Raw genomic sequence first — 14,305 nt, 5'->3', positions numbered from 1 at the left:
TTTAGTCAATCAATTCATATAGCCACAAAAAAGGCACAATCCTTCAGTGATAATCTACAGAGTGCAAAACTAAACAGCTGTTCCTAATTTTCTAACCAAAATATGTTATTAATTATGAAATGTGAAACTATTAGATTAAATGCTCAAGTGAAAAGAAAAATAGACAAAGAGAAAGAAGAAATAAATTTCCTTAACTCACTGGACCCAATCAACTTTGTAGTATCCACAATACTTACAGGGAATCCTGAAAAAGAACAGATGGAGAAAACAATCAGCTAAAATATCAAGAATTTGTTTGTGACACTATTCTTATTAGCCTATTTGGCACAAATCTGTGTTATAAGGAATTACAACTGAGAAAACATACATGATGGTCAAGTAAGACATTATAGGCTTTATTTAAGTAGTAGCAGCCCAAATTTCAAGACAAAACACAGTAAGGTTACTCCTATTCACATAAGCCCGGTTAGCATAGGTATGGTAGGTAGCATTAATAATTACATTTTACAACTTTTACTTATTTTATTAAAAGGAAATAAAATTCACAATGGGGTGATATTTACAATTCATTGTAAAATGTCAAACAGTTAAAAACTTGCAATGTTAAGTTAAGTTGTATGATGATATCAAAAAATACTTAACTAACAAATGGCTAGGTTAGCTTTAGCCTTGAATCTAATGCTACTGCACATTTTATGGATCAGATCAAATCTGAAAAATGTGAAAAATGTGAAAAATAGGGGCCAAGCTTGAACAGAAAATAGCCTGGAAATTCCTGTTATGCCTCCCCGCTGGTCGTGTGTGTTCTCATACAAAATACCGATGCAAATCTGGTAACATATGCTACTTAAGGGCAGGCATGCAATTTCCTGTTCCCACAGACTGAAAGTGCAGTGTGCTAACCTCTCCCATTTCAAATGGATGTTAAAGGCCATCCAGGTTCTTGACTGTCAGGAGATGGTCCCTTAAAGCTTTAGTATTAATTTCCTCTTACAGCCACAAACTTCTAATTTATGGGTGTTACTTTCAGTGCCAGTGATATTAGCTGGCACCAGAGGTGAACTTGGCACACCCACCAACATGCCACCTAACATAGCTATAAGCCCAGCATAGCTACTTGGCAATAAGTGAGAAGCACTACCTCCACAGACTGAGGTTCAGTAGGAAAGCCGTCAGTCCTCGGCCCAACCATCTTCAGCTGCTTCATCAATGACCTTCCTTCCAACATAAGTCAGAATTGGGGATGTTCGCTGATGGCTGCAGTGTTCAACGCCATTCACAACTCCTCAGATAATGAAGCAGTTCATGCCCGCATGCAACAAGACCTGGACGACGTTCAGGCTTGGGCTGAGAAGTGGCAAGTAACATTCGCGCCACAGAAGTGCCAGGCAATGATTAACTCCAACAAGCGAGAGTCTAACCACCTCTCCTTGACATTCAACAGCATTACCGTCACCGAATCCCCCACCATCAACATCCTGGAGGTCACCATTGACTAGAAACTTAACTGGACCAGCCACATAAATACTGTGGCAACAAGAGCAGGTCAGAGGCTAGGTATTCTGCGGCGAGTGTCTCACCTCCTGACTCCCAAAAGTCTTTCCACCATCTACAAGGCACAAGTAAGGAGTGTGATGGAATAATCTCCACTTGCCTGGATGAGTGCAGCTCCAACAACACTCAAGAAGTTCGACACCATCCAGGGCAAAGCAGCCCGCTTGATTGGCACCCCATCCACCACCTTAAACATTCACTCCCTCCACCACCGGCGTACCATATATGCAGTGTGTACCATCTACAAGATGCACTGCAGCAACTCGCCAAGGCTTCTTCGGCAGCACCTCCCAAACCCGCGACCTCTTCCACCAAGAAGGACAAGGGCAGCAGGCACATGGGAACACCACCGCCTCCAAGTTCCCCTCCAGGTCACACACCATCCTGACTTAGAAGTATATCGCCAATCCTTCGTCGTCACTGGGTCAAAATCCTGGAACTCCCAATAACAGCACTGTGGGAGTACCGTCACCACACGAACTGCAGTGGTTCAAGAAGGCGGCTCACCACCACCTTCTCAAGGGCAATTAGGGATGGGCAATAAATGCTGGTCTTGCCAGCGATGCCCACTTCTCATAAAAACAAATTTGAAAAAAGAACTGTGCTGATCTGTTTAAAGGAGTGCTGCAGCCAATTGTAACAATAGGGACAGCACTGCCAGCAGCAATGACCATAGTTCTCAGCTTTTGTGCCCCCAGCTCATCTATGATAACAAAAAAGTACTACTGGGAAGCAGAGAGACTGGAAGCATGGCTCCACAGTGGCCAAATCTATCCTCCAGCCCTGACAAATAACATTGTTGTGGTAAGCCATGGGCAGAAGCAAAGTGTAGATACAAAGTGGCCCATGTAGCTACTGAATCATTATAGAGTATACTATGGACGTATTGAAGCAGCACTTCAGATGTCTGGACAGCCTTACAGTACAGCTTCCCTCATTTGAGGCTCTACAAGATCATAGTTGTCTGCTACATGCTCCACAATTTTTCAACTCATAGAAGCCTAACTATGGATGAAGAGGACAATGCTCAGTAAAGGCCAGCGGAGGATACAAACCAAGAGGGCGTAGCTGCAGAAATACCAAGGTAGACAGGGAGACTTGTGTATGAGTGTTCATCTAAGATACATTTAGCTAAATGGTTGGGCTGCACATGGCACAAAGGTGCTCGAAGCACCTTACAAGAATCATACAAATTTTAGAACAGAAGGAGGCCATTCAGCCCATCATGTCAGCTAGCTCTTCAACGGTGGAGCTATCAATTCTAATCTCAGTTCCCCGGCCTTGCCTGTATCCTTTCACATTATTCTATTTCAAATATGTATCCAATTCTTTTTAAATTGATTTTATAGTCTCTGCATCAATAGTTATTTGTGGTAAAGCATTCCATTTTCTAATTTATTCTATGAAAACCTCATAATTTGAAAAGCCTCTATTAGATTACCCGCCTCTCCCCCCCACCCCCTTAACCTTTGCTTTTCTAGTAGGAAACAAATGCAATTTTCAAGCCATTTTTCATAACTTTAACTTCTCTTTCCTAGTATAATTTTAATGAATTTTGCTGTACTCTTCCATGGTTCTAATATCCCATAATGGAGTGCCCAGAATTGCACACAATACTCCAACTGTGGCCAAATCAATTTCTTACACAAGCACATCACTTCCTTTTTTTTTTATAATCAATGCCCCATTTATTAAACCTTTCGTTTTTTTTTATAAAGCTTTTTCTACCTGCTTTCTGACAATTAAAGATCTATATATCTGCACCGCTAGACTTCACTGTTCCTCCATTCTGTTAACGGTCTTACCATTTAGGGTATACTTCCTTTCATTGCTCTTTTTCCCAAAAAACATTACTCCACATTTCTCTGTATTGAATTACATCTGCTGCCTACTTGCTCACTCTGCTAACCTGTTGATGTCCTCTTGTAATCTTCCTCACAGTTTGTTATTTCCTCTCATTTGGTAAGATAAAGAGATCACAGCAAAGATTCCTGGGCATACATCCTACCAACCTGAAAAAACATCTATTTACTTGTAATCTTTGCTTTCTGTCTCCTAGCCATTCTTCTATTCATGTGGATTAAGGCTGAAGGCACTTAACTGTCATCAGCCTAAATTTTAGAGGCACAGAAGGAGGCCATTCTGCCCATCAACTCCATGCCGGTTCTCTGTAGAGCAATCCAGTCAGTCCCATTTCCCCGCTCTATCCCCGTAGTCCTGCAAGTTTATTTCCCTCAAGTGCCTATCCAGTCTCCCCTTGAAAACATTGAGTGTCTCCGCTTCCACCACTTCCGTCGGCAGCGAGTTCCAGGTCCTCGCTGTTCGCTGCATAAAAAAAGTTTTTCCTCACATCCCCCCCTGTATCTCTTGCCCAAAACCTTAAATCTGTGTCCCCTAGTCCTTGTACCATCAACTAGTGGGAACAGCCTTTCCCCGTCTAACCTATCCAAACCTGCCATAATCTTGTACACCTCTATCAAATCACCCCTCAACCTCCTTTGCTCTAATGAAAACAAATCCAGCTTCTCCAACCAGTCCTTGTAGCTAAGATCCCCCATCCCCAGAACCATTCTGGTAAACCTCCTCTGCACCCTCTCAAGGGCCTTCACATCCTTCCTAAAGTGTGGTGACCAGAACTGGACGCAATACTCCAGTTGTGGCCTAATCAGCGCTTTATAAAGGTTCAGCATAACTTCTCTACTTTTGTACTCAATGCCTCTATTTATGAAGCCCAAGCTCCCATATGCTTTGCTAACCACTCACTCAGTATGCCCCACCACCTTCAGGGACCTATGCACATTAACTCCCAGGTCCCTCTATTCCTGCACACTCTTTAAAACTGTGCCATTAAGTGTATATTGCCTCTCCCTGTTCCTTCTGCCAAAATGCATCACCTCACACTTCTCTGTATTAAATTCCATCAGCCACTTGTCTTCCCATTCTGCTATCCTTTCTATGTCCTGTTGCAGTCAATTGGTATCATCATCACTGTTTGCCACACACCCCAAGTTTGGGGTCATCGGCAAATTTAGAAATTCTACTCTGTATTCCAATATCCAGGTCATTTATACATATCAAAAAAAGCAGTGGCCCCAGCACTGACCCTTGGGGAACACCACTGTCTACCATCCTCCAGTCTGAAAAACAGCCATTTACCACAACTTGCTGTTTTCTGTCCTTAAGCGAATTCCTTATCCAAGCTGCCACTGACCCACCTATTCCATGAGCCTCAATTTTGTTAACCAGCTGTCTATGTGGTACTTTGTCAAACGCCTTCCAACAATCCATGTAGTCAACATCCATTGCATTCCCTTCATTAATCCTCCCTGTTACTTCATCAAAAAATTCAATTAGATTAGTGAAACACAATCTTCCTTTTACAAATCCGTGTTGGCTCTCCTTAATTAGTTTAGCCTCTCCAAGTGGCCGTTAATTTTTTCCTTGATTATTGTTTCTAAAACTTTACCCACCAACAAGTCTCTTTTCAAATGCTTTCTGAAAATCTATATACACAATATCCACCATATTTCCTTTATCTATACACTCTGATTTCTTCAGAAAATTCACTTAAATTAGTAAACAATGACCTTCCTTTCACCAAATCCATTCTGATGTTTTCCGTTTCATGCCTTTCTAAGTGTTTACTAATTTCAACCCATGTTAATGGATTTTAGAGGGCTGATTTTATAAGGCTTCACTCTGGATGGAAGATGTTTGTAAAATTGGGACAGCAGGCTTGTACACCGGAGGCACATTGTGCAACCTTTTAAGAGAAGAAAATTTGGGCTTTTGGAGAGGCTGTGTTGCAGGTGAGCATGAACCACATGACCATTATGCATATGGGTCTCCAGCAGATTTCACATTTTTAGCCTGCTCCGCACCTGGTGCTGCCACACAAAATAGGCGCATGACAAATCCATTGATGTGGCCAGCTCAAATTGGATTCTTAAAGTGTGATTAATGTTATAAAATAAGATTGCATATTTTTTTTCTATTTAGCAATGATATTTAGTTGTATTTTTTTCCTTCATTTGTGTTTGTTGCAGGGGAGTGCAACATTTTAACATTTTTAGTTACTATTTTTTGACAATACTTTCTTAGTGTTCTCGGTTGCTGCAGTTGAAATAAGGTTTAAATGGAATGAAAATTAGGCATTGTGGGCTGCATGTATATAATAAAGCTGCCTGATTTTCCTTATATAATGGATCCTCCACACCCAATTTTCCTTTGTGCACTCTGCCCAGGTGCTACTTAATGCTCAGGCAGTAAAGATTAAAATCTACCCCGAGAAACTTCACATCTATTCCTACAGAGTATCTGTTGATTTTTGATGATTAAGCATGGTACAATGCTGGGGTACATTTTCATCTTCACCCCAGGCATAAAGCATCGCCGGGGCAGAGCATAATAGAGGAAAAGTAGGCAACGAGAAGGCATTACGGAAGAAAGGTTAGGCAGGCTTTGTTGTGGGCATGTCATTCTCCTGACCAATTTTCTGCTCTGTGCTGCATCCAATGGGCAGGAAGGAGCCACTACAGAAGGGAAAATTGGGTAGGCTTTATTACAAGCATGCGATTCTCTTTGCATTCTACCCGGGTCATGCTTTATGCGCAGACATAAATCTCCCCCATTGATCCCAAGCAAAAGGTTTTCATCATAATTGATCATTTAAATAACTAAACTGGCAGACAAGTCAGTACCCTGTCTTCTGAGAGCTGTTCTTCTGCATACATCTGTTATAAATTAACATAGTAACAGTAGAAATACCTTTTTTCAAAAACAGAATTTGTAATACTGTATAAACATCTATTATACTTGATATTAAATTTTATTTCTTAAATCTTATTTCAGAAGAATATTGTGTATTTCGGGAATGCAAAGTTGGCTACATAAACCACTTTTTTACAGCATGTCTTTGAGCTCCCTTTTGCTTAAGCCACTTACACTATTGTTTAAAATCATTATGGCCCGGACTTTGCAATAAAAATAATAGTGAGGCTATCAGTGCTCACCATTATTAAAGAGTAAACCAGACGGCAACTTCCGGTGACCACACATGCACAGTTGAACACGAAATGAGGAAGTTGCTGTCCGAGTTGCCCTGCTCCTCCAGAAGCTTCACTATAGCTGTATCTTGTAGTGTATGTGCTTTAAGTCAGAACTACTTTTTACAGCTCCTGTATACTGTAGTACCGGCAGTGACCACACCGGTATATAAGCTGTGCGCATGCCTCTGTACCCCAGTCTAGAGATTACCCTCCTCCAGTAAAGACCTGTTATTTGTTTATGTACAGCATCCGTGTAATTATTTATCCACTGAACCACGGATCTAACAGTGGCGACGAGTGTTGATGCAAATCTACCTGCAACATAAAAATAAATAAAAATAGTCGAGTCCAGGAACACGGGCATCGACCGCGAGCAACCGCCCAGCAGTCAGGCAGAGATCCAACTTCGCTGGGGAGGCTGTGGAGAGCCGGGCTTGGTTCCCCAGCCACAACGAGCAGTAAGAGACCGACGACAGGTCCAGAGCAGACCCTTCCCGAGCAGCGGCGGCTGGAGCCGACCGACGGCAGAGAGAGCCGGGCAGCGTCGACGGGGTGAGAGAGGGTGAAGAGAGCAGGGCACAGCCGGGGGTTGATCACCGAGCGGCGTCGAGGAAAAATACTGCAAACCGGAGAGAGGGTAAGAAACACCCGGGTTCTAGACTGAGCGGCGTCGACAAATATCAAGAGAAGAACGCGCAGAGCACAGCCAGGGATCACGGGCTGATCAGGGTCCGCGGGGCGAAGCAAGGGGAGACGCCATTCAGCTGCGGAGAAGCAGGGAGAGCGCGGGAGGCGCCATTGAGCCGCGGAGAAGAAGAGCGCGGGAGACGCCATTTTGCGAAGCCACAGCGGAGAAGACGGGCGAGCGCGGGAAGGAAGGAAAGCGCGGGAGACGCCATTTTGTGCCAGCGGAGAAGAAGGGGAAGCACGGGAGGCGCCATTGGTGATAGTTAACGCACAACCAAGGATGCCGAAGAGTGGCAGTATCTCTACGTTCGACAATGAAGTCGAAGATTGGGCGACATATGTGGAACGTATTGAGGTGTACTGCAGGGCGAATGAAGTGCCAGATGCTAATAAAGCACTGGTTCTGTTAAATTCCATGGGTGCAAAAACTTATGGGTTATTGCGAAATCTAATAACCCCAGAGAAGCCGGAAAACAAGAATTTTGAAAGCATAGTAGAAATCCTACAGGACCACTTAAACCCCACACCACTGCTGATAGCAGAACGATTTAAGTTCCATAAAAGGAACCAACACAAAGACGAAAGCAATGCTGAGTACCTAACGGAACTGCGCAAGCTATCAAAATACTGCCAGTTTGGAGCGGGACTAGCAGACACGTTAAGGGACAAGTTTGTGTGTGGGCTACAAAGTGAAGGAACCCAGAAACGGCTTCTATCAGGAAAGGACCTTACGCTGGACAAAGCTTTCAGTATGGCAGTATCACACGAAGCAGCCGCAAGGGGCGCTGCAGAGATACAATGGAGACCGCAAGAATATGGCACCAACGAAATGACCTATGGAACAGGGAAGTGCTATCGCTGCGGCAGAACAACACATGACCAGAAAGATTGTTGGTTCAAGGACCAAGTGTGCAGACAGTGTGGGAAAGCAGGACACATAGCAAGAGTCTGCAGGTCTGGGAAGAAAACCAACAGTAAGAAACCTCCACAGGAGAAGTACAAAAAGGTACACCAGGTGATGGACAGTGGTTCAGACGAACAGAAAAGTGACACAGACTCCGGAAGCAAGGAGCTGGGTTGTCTGAAACTACATAATGTAACCGAAATGGAGGATCACCAGACTATCTGGGTTACACTCAAGATAGACGGAGTCCAAGTGGAAATGAAATTGGACACAGGGTCAGCTCTAACAGTCATAAATCAAAGAGACTACAAGCGGCTATTTTCACACATACCCTTGAAAGCTACAGAGGTTGTCTTGAAGACGTATACGGGGCAAAAAGTCTACCCCAAAGGAAAAATAAGGGTGAAAGTGACATATAAAGGTCAGGAAATACCTAAAATGGATATCTATGTATTGCCAAATGGAGGACCACCACTGCTAGGACGTGAATGGCTCCGGAAGATACATTTAGATTGGCATTCCATACAGGCACTGAAGGTGGAGGCCAAAAAGGATGACGATGTCACACCTGGACGACTGTCAAAAATGCTAACTGATGCAAAAGAAGTGTTCCAGGAGGGACTAGGAACACTAAAAGGAATAACAGCAACAATTGAAATAGAGGATAATGCAAGCCCAAAGTTTCTGAAGGCCAGACCAGTGCCTTATGCGATCAGACCAGCGGTTGAAGCAGAGCTGGAAGGGTTGGAACGTTCAGGAGTACTGTCCAAAGTGGACTGGAGCGAGTGGGCTACACCCGTCATTCCTGTAATGAAGAGGTAGTTGAGTAATACGCCTGGGGAACCAAAGAAGGTCCGCATCTGTGGGGATTTTAAGGTGACAGTGAACCCAGTCCTTCACACGGCGCAATATCCGCTTCCACGAATTGAGGATATTTTTGCCTCACTATCTGGTGGTAAACACTTCACCAAAATTGATCTAGCCCAGGCGTACTTGCAAATGGAGGTAGAAGAAGCTTCGAAACATTACCTTACGATCAACACCCATAAAGGTCTCTATCAATACAACCGGCTGGTGTTTGGAGTAGCCTCGGCTCCGGCTATCTGGTAAAGGGCGATGGATCAGGTCCTGCAAGGGATTCCAGGGACCCAGTGTTATTTGGATGACATCTTGGTCATGGGCGAAAATGACGGTGATCACCTCGCTAACTTGGAGAAGGTGCTCGCCAGATTAAAGGAATATGGGCTACAAGCTAATCGCCACAAATGCGAGTTTTTCCAGAAACAGATCTCGTATTGCGGCCACGTCATCGATGAAGAGGGGTTACATAAGTCCCCTGACAAGATAGAGGCAGTAGTCAAGGCTCCAGCACCGGAAAATGTGTCACAACTGAGGTCGTTCCTTGGGCTGGTAAACTATTACCACAAGTTCTTACCAAATTTGTCTACGGTATTACACACGCTGAACACCCTACTGCAAACAGGGGTACCATGGAAGTGGGATGACGAACGTAGACGAGCTTTCCAGAAGTGTAAAGAATTGATCACATCAAAAGAGGTGTTGGCCCATTTCAACCCAGCACTACCAATTCGGTTGGCATTGGAGCGGTGCTGTCGCACAAATTCCCAGATGGGTTGGAGAGGCCAGTAGCCTTTGCGTCTCGGTCACTAACCTCAGCCGAGCGCAACTACACCCAGATTGACAGGGAGGCCCTCAGCCTAGTATGGGGAGTAAAAAAATTCAACCACTATCTGCATGGACAGAAGTTCACCTTGCTGACTGACCACCAACCACTTGTCTCCATCTTTAATCCTAAGAAGGGCGTGCCAGTAATGACTGCACAGCGGCTACAAAGATGGTCCCTGTTTCTAGGGGCGAATCAATATGAAATAGAATATAAAGGCACGAGACAGCATGGGAACGCTGATGGGCTATCGCGCCTGCCACTGCCTACTGTGGAGGAAGCACCAGCAGTGGACCCTATCGAGATATTTTATTCGTCGATAATTGAACGATTGCCAGTAACAAACGCGGATATAGAGAAGGAGACCCGCAATGATCCGACGCTGTCACGGGTATATGAATTGACAGTGAGGGGATGGCCAACACATGGCGACTCACTGTTGCCAGCATTCTCATCCAGAAGAGAACAGCTGTCAGTATGCCAGGGGACAGTGATGTGTGGATCCAGAGTGGTGATTCCACCCAAGTTAAGGGAGAGAGTGCTAAGTGAGCTACATGAAGGTCATCTGGGGAGAGTGAAAATGAAAAGCCTAGCTAGGGCTTATGTGTGGTGGCAGGGAATCGATCAACAAATCGAAGACCTAACTAAGAGCTGCTTAGGATGCCAGAAGGTCCAAAATGCACCACCACATGCTCCTCTACACCCATGGGAGTGGCCCTCCTCTCCATGGCAATGGGTACACATTGATTTCACTGGTCCATTCATGGACTCAATGTTCTTAATAACAGTGGATGCTCATTCAAAGTGGCCTGAGGTGATAAAGATGTCTTCAACCACTACAGAGAAAACGATTGCAGTCCTACGGACCATATTTGCCAGAAACGGGTTGCCAGAGCAGATCTGCTCTGATAATGGACCACAGTTTGTGTCCGACGAGTTCCAAAAATTCATGAAAAGGAATGGGGTAAGGCATTACACAGCCGCCCCGTATCATCCAGCCACCAATGGATTGGCTGAGAGGTTCGTACAAACCTTTAAGAAGGCGATAAAGGCCATGTGCGACGAGGAAATTCCACTACAGCATAAGATGGACAATTTCTTATTAGCCTACCAAAATGCGACACATGCAGTTACCAACCAGACCCCGGCCATGATGTTCTTTAACCGAAGGTTGAGATCTCGTCTGGACTTGCTCAGACCAAATGTGCGAAGAAATGTTGAGGACAAACAATTCCAGCACATCAACGAGAAGCCGACAAGGAGCTTCAATGTAGGGCAACCAGTCTTGGCCCGCGACTATCGAACAGAGAAGTGGCAACCCGGAACGATATGTACAAGGCAGGGGCCATTAATGTACACAGTGGATGTCAGGGAGAACATTGTGAGATGCCACGTCGATCAGATCTTAGCATCACAGGAATGCGTCAACCCCATGTCTTGAGTACCTGGGGATGAACCTGACATACCGGTAGTATCTACTTCAGACCCAGTAGCAGTGGAACCCGATGAACTACCCGATGAAAGGGGGTCAGAATCGCCTCTGCACCAAGAACAAGAACCTCCGGAAAGGCGCTATCCCGAAAGGGTCAGGAAGCCGCCCCAAAGACTGAATCTATAAATGGACTTTTGTTATTGAATGTACATGTAAAAATGTAATTGTTATTTGAATATTAAGGGGGTATTATTAATCTAAAAAGGGAGGAATTGTAGTGTATGTGCTTTAAGTCAGAACTACTTTTTACAGCTCCTGTATACTGTAGTACCGGCAGTGACCACATCGGTATATAAGCTGTGCGCATGCCTCTGTACCCCAGTCTAGAGATTACTCTCCTCCAGTAAAGACCTGTTATTTGTTTATGTACAGCATCCGTGTAATTATTTATCCACTGAACCACGGATCTAACATATCTCACCGAGAGACTCGGCATTGAAACACATGGAACAGTGTGAGGTTGCTGTACTTATGTAATAGATCACCAGTAAAAGTTAGGGCTTGTCCATTCCAGTGTAAGAACATTTTTAACAGCGTGCTATGTCTTAATTACTGCCAAACAACCTCTCTGGCATTGAAAATGAACTTTTACAAGTGTTGAGTCTCATTCCTTCAGATTTTAATTATTGTTGGAGATATTTAAAAATATAAAAAGTTTTTTTTTTAAACTTTTTCTTTTTGTCTCTTTCATCTCTGTCTCTGAATCTATCTTTCTTTCCTTCTCTTTATTCCGCTTTCTGTACATGATTTGGCATTGAATTAACTATTCTAACTTACACCTCCTGGTTCAGACTCTGTGCACCTCATTCTTCAATCTGATTGGTTAAGGAGATACACAGTTGCTTTCCCTGTTCACACAGATGAAAGATCCCTTTTAGAGGGCGCCACGCTGAAATGGATTTCTAATCACAGCAAGTTCCAGCGCAAAAGCCCATAGAAGGTCTGTGGGCAAGTGTAAGAGTAATGAATGGCTGGCGCCGTTTGTTTGCTGCTGACAGCAAAATCCGGGTCATTATTTGGAGAATCAATGCTTTAATGAGTAGAAACATCAGAACTGGGGAACTTGAACAGCAGTTCAATTGTTCCTAGTTCAAATATCCACTCTAAGTAGGAATCTGTTTCAAAATTCTTCAACTTTCTCCCCATTGATTGAGAATAGACACCAGGGGCAGGATTTTCATTGGGCTGTGCAGGCGGGATTGGAGGCATGTGGGGGTTAAAATCCTGAAATCGGGGGTCCCGAACCCATCCCGCCTCCATGCCAGTTTCAAAGGAGGCGGGTACCCAACCCGCACTGGGACCTGCCTCCCCGAGGCGGGAAGGGGATTAGTGCCAATTAACTGCCTGTTAACAGGTAGTTAACAGGTAGTTTTTAGCCTAATCCCTATTTTTAGTGTTGAAGTGTGGGATTCCTGACAGCTCCAAACCACGGCAAGTTAGAGGAGGCGGACCGTCGGGATGAAGGGCTTGGAGGGGTCGAGATGTCCGGTGTTCAGGTGAGTGATGGGTGCATGAGTGCAAAGTTAAGTGTGTTTGGTGTGTGTAAAGTGTTTAAAGAAGTTCTACTAACCTTTACTTACCTTTACAGCCTTCCTTCCTTCAAAATTGCAGCATTCAGCTTTCTGTTCCGGGGAGATCTCTAAATCAGCCTGAGAGGAAGGAATTAACTTAGAGTACAGATTGTCAGTGTTTGACAACTTCAAACAGCTGTGAAACGCTGATATTTCATCTGTCAAAAGCTCCTAACAGATGAAATATCAATCTGTGATGTCACCTGTTGCCGGGTGGCCCTTAATTGGCCTGCTGAGCCCGCTGGGCGGGTTCAACAAGGTCAATCAAGTCAAAATCGCGTGGGTTGGCTAGAACTCAATGGAGGTGGGACTACAACCCCGAAAGTTGTAGTCCCGCCTCCTACCCGACTCCTCAATGAAAATCCAGCCCCATCAATTAAAAATGTTTGACTGAAGTAAATTGTTTTTCTTAGTGTAGTTGTAACCTATAAATTTAAGATGTCACTACTGAGAGAGGAGATCATTGGCAGAATTCAAGGTTTTCCTTCTAATTTATAGCACTACCAAACAAGGAAAAAAAATCTCAATTGTTTCCCCAGTGGATGGCTTATTATTGATTCTAAGTCGGCACACTGACTAGAGTAACAAAGTACAGAGTATGATACATCACATTTGAATCAGTATGCTAACAGGGCTATCCAAAAGAAATATTCTGAGAAAAAATACACTTGTGCAGTTTTTTTGCTAAGTGCCTTTCCAATACTCTAAATTGCTGCAAGAGAAAATAGTAATTCACAAAAACCAAATACACAAGGACCCAAAATAGCAGGCTTTAATATGGAAAGAACACATTACATAAATGGGATAAAAAGGTGTGTTGAATGGGCTCTTAAACTACTTCAATAATTGAAGAGGTATTTGAGCAGTTTCAACAGTAACAGAATGTGATTACATATAAGTGGTGTGTGAACTTAAAGGGGAGGGAAATTCCAAGGGCAGCCCTTTCCTTCAAAGTACTTTTTCCATAAATTTCTTTGACTTTTTTTTTTAAATATCAGTTTTCTTCACAACATAGAGACCTTAGGTCTCCATTCTTCCTGTGCCACCCTAGGGATGTCAATTATGTGAAGGTATCAGAGTGGCTCCATTGCAATCAGCAGCGACTTTAAACTGACCTGAGAACTGTCTGACCTTGGAAAACCATGCTAAAGAGTGGGGAATCTGCATCCCCAGTATTTAACCCTTTTCCTTCAGAGCTGCACCCTGGCTAATTTGAAGTTGTAGCCCTGTTGTTGAGTCTATTATTTTCTTCTATAAAAGGTAGGAGTACTTTGAACAAAAATGTATTCCCTTGGACTTTCTTCTCCCTTTAAGGGAGTAATTCTATATTCAACATTGTTGAACAGGATACTAGGAATAGAGGCT

At 43.9% G+C, this 14,305-nt stretch overlaps 1 protein-coding gene across 1 annotated transcript in view; it reads right to left on the bottom strand.

Moving 5' to 3' along the window:
* LOC147114025 (uncharacterized) overlaps window positions 1–14,084 on the bottom strand; it is a 473,948-nt gene extending 459,864 nt beyond the window's left edge. Inside the window, exons 1-2 of the mRNA XM_085996182.1 lie at window positions 14,072–14,084; window positions 237–244 (exon numbers count right to left, since the gene is read on the bottom strand). Of these exons, the coding sequence (XP_085852308.1) occupies window positions 237–244; window positions 14,072–14,084 (21 nt within the window). The remainder of the gene's footprint in view (window positions 1–236; window positions 245–14,071) is intronic.
* Window positions 14,085–14,305: the final 221 nt, after the last annotated feature.

Source organism: Somniosus microcephalus, chromosome 8 (genome assembly GCF_052327205.1).
Source record: "Somniosus microcephalus isolate GS21.2 chromosome 8, FLI_Smic_1.0, whole genome shotgun sequence".
NCBI lineage: Eukaryota > Metazoa > Chordata > Chondrichthyes > Squaliformes > Somniosidae > Somniosus > Somniosus microcephalus.
Note: the sequence above shows the minus strand (reverse complement) of the source record. Positions and strands in the feature narration are given on the sequence as shown.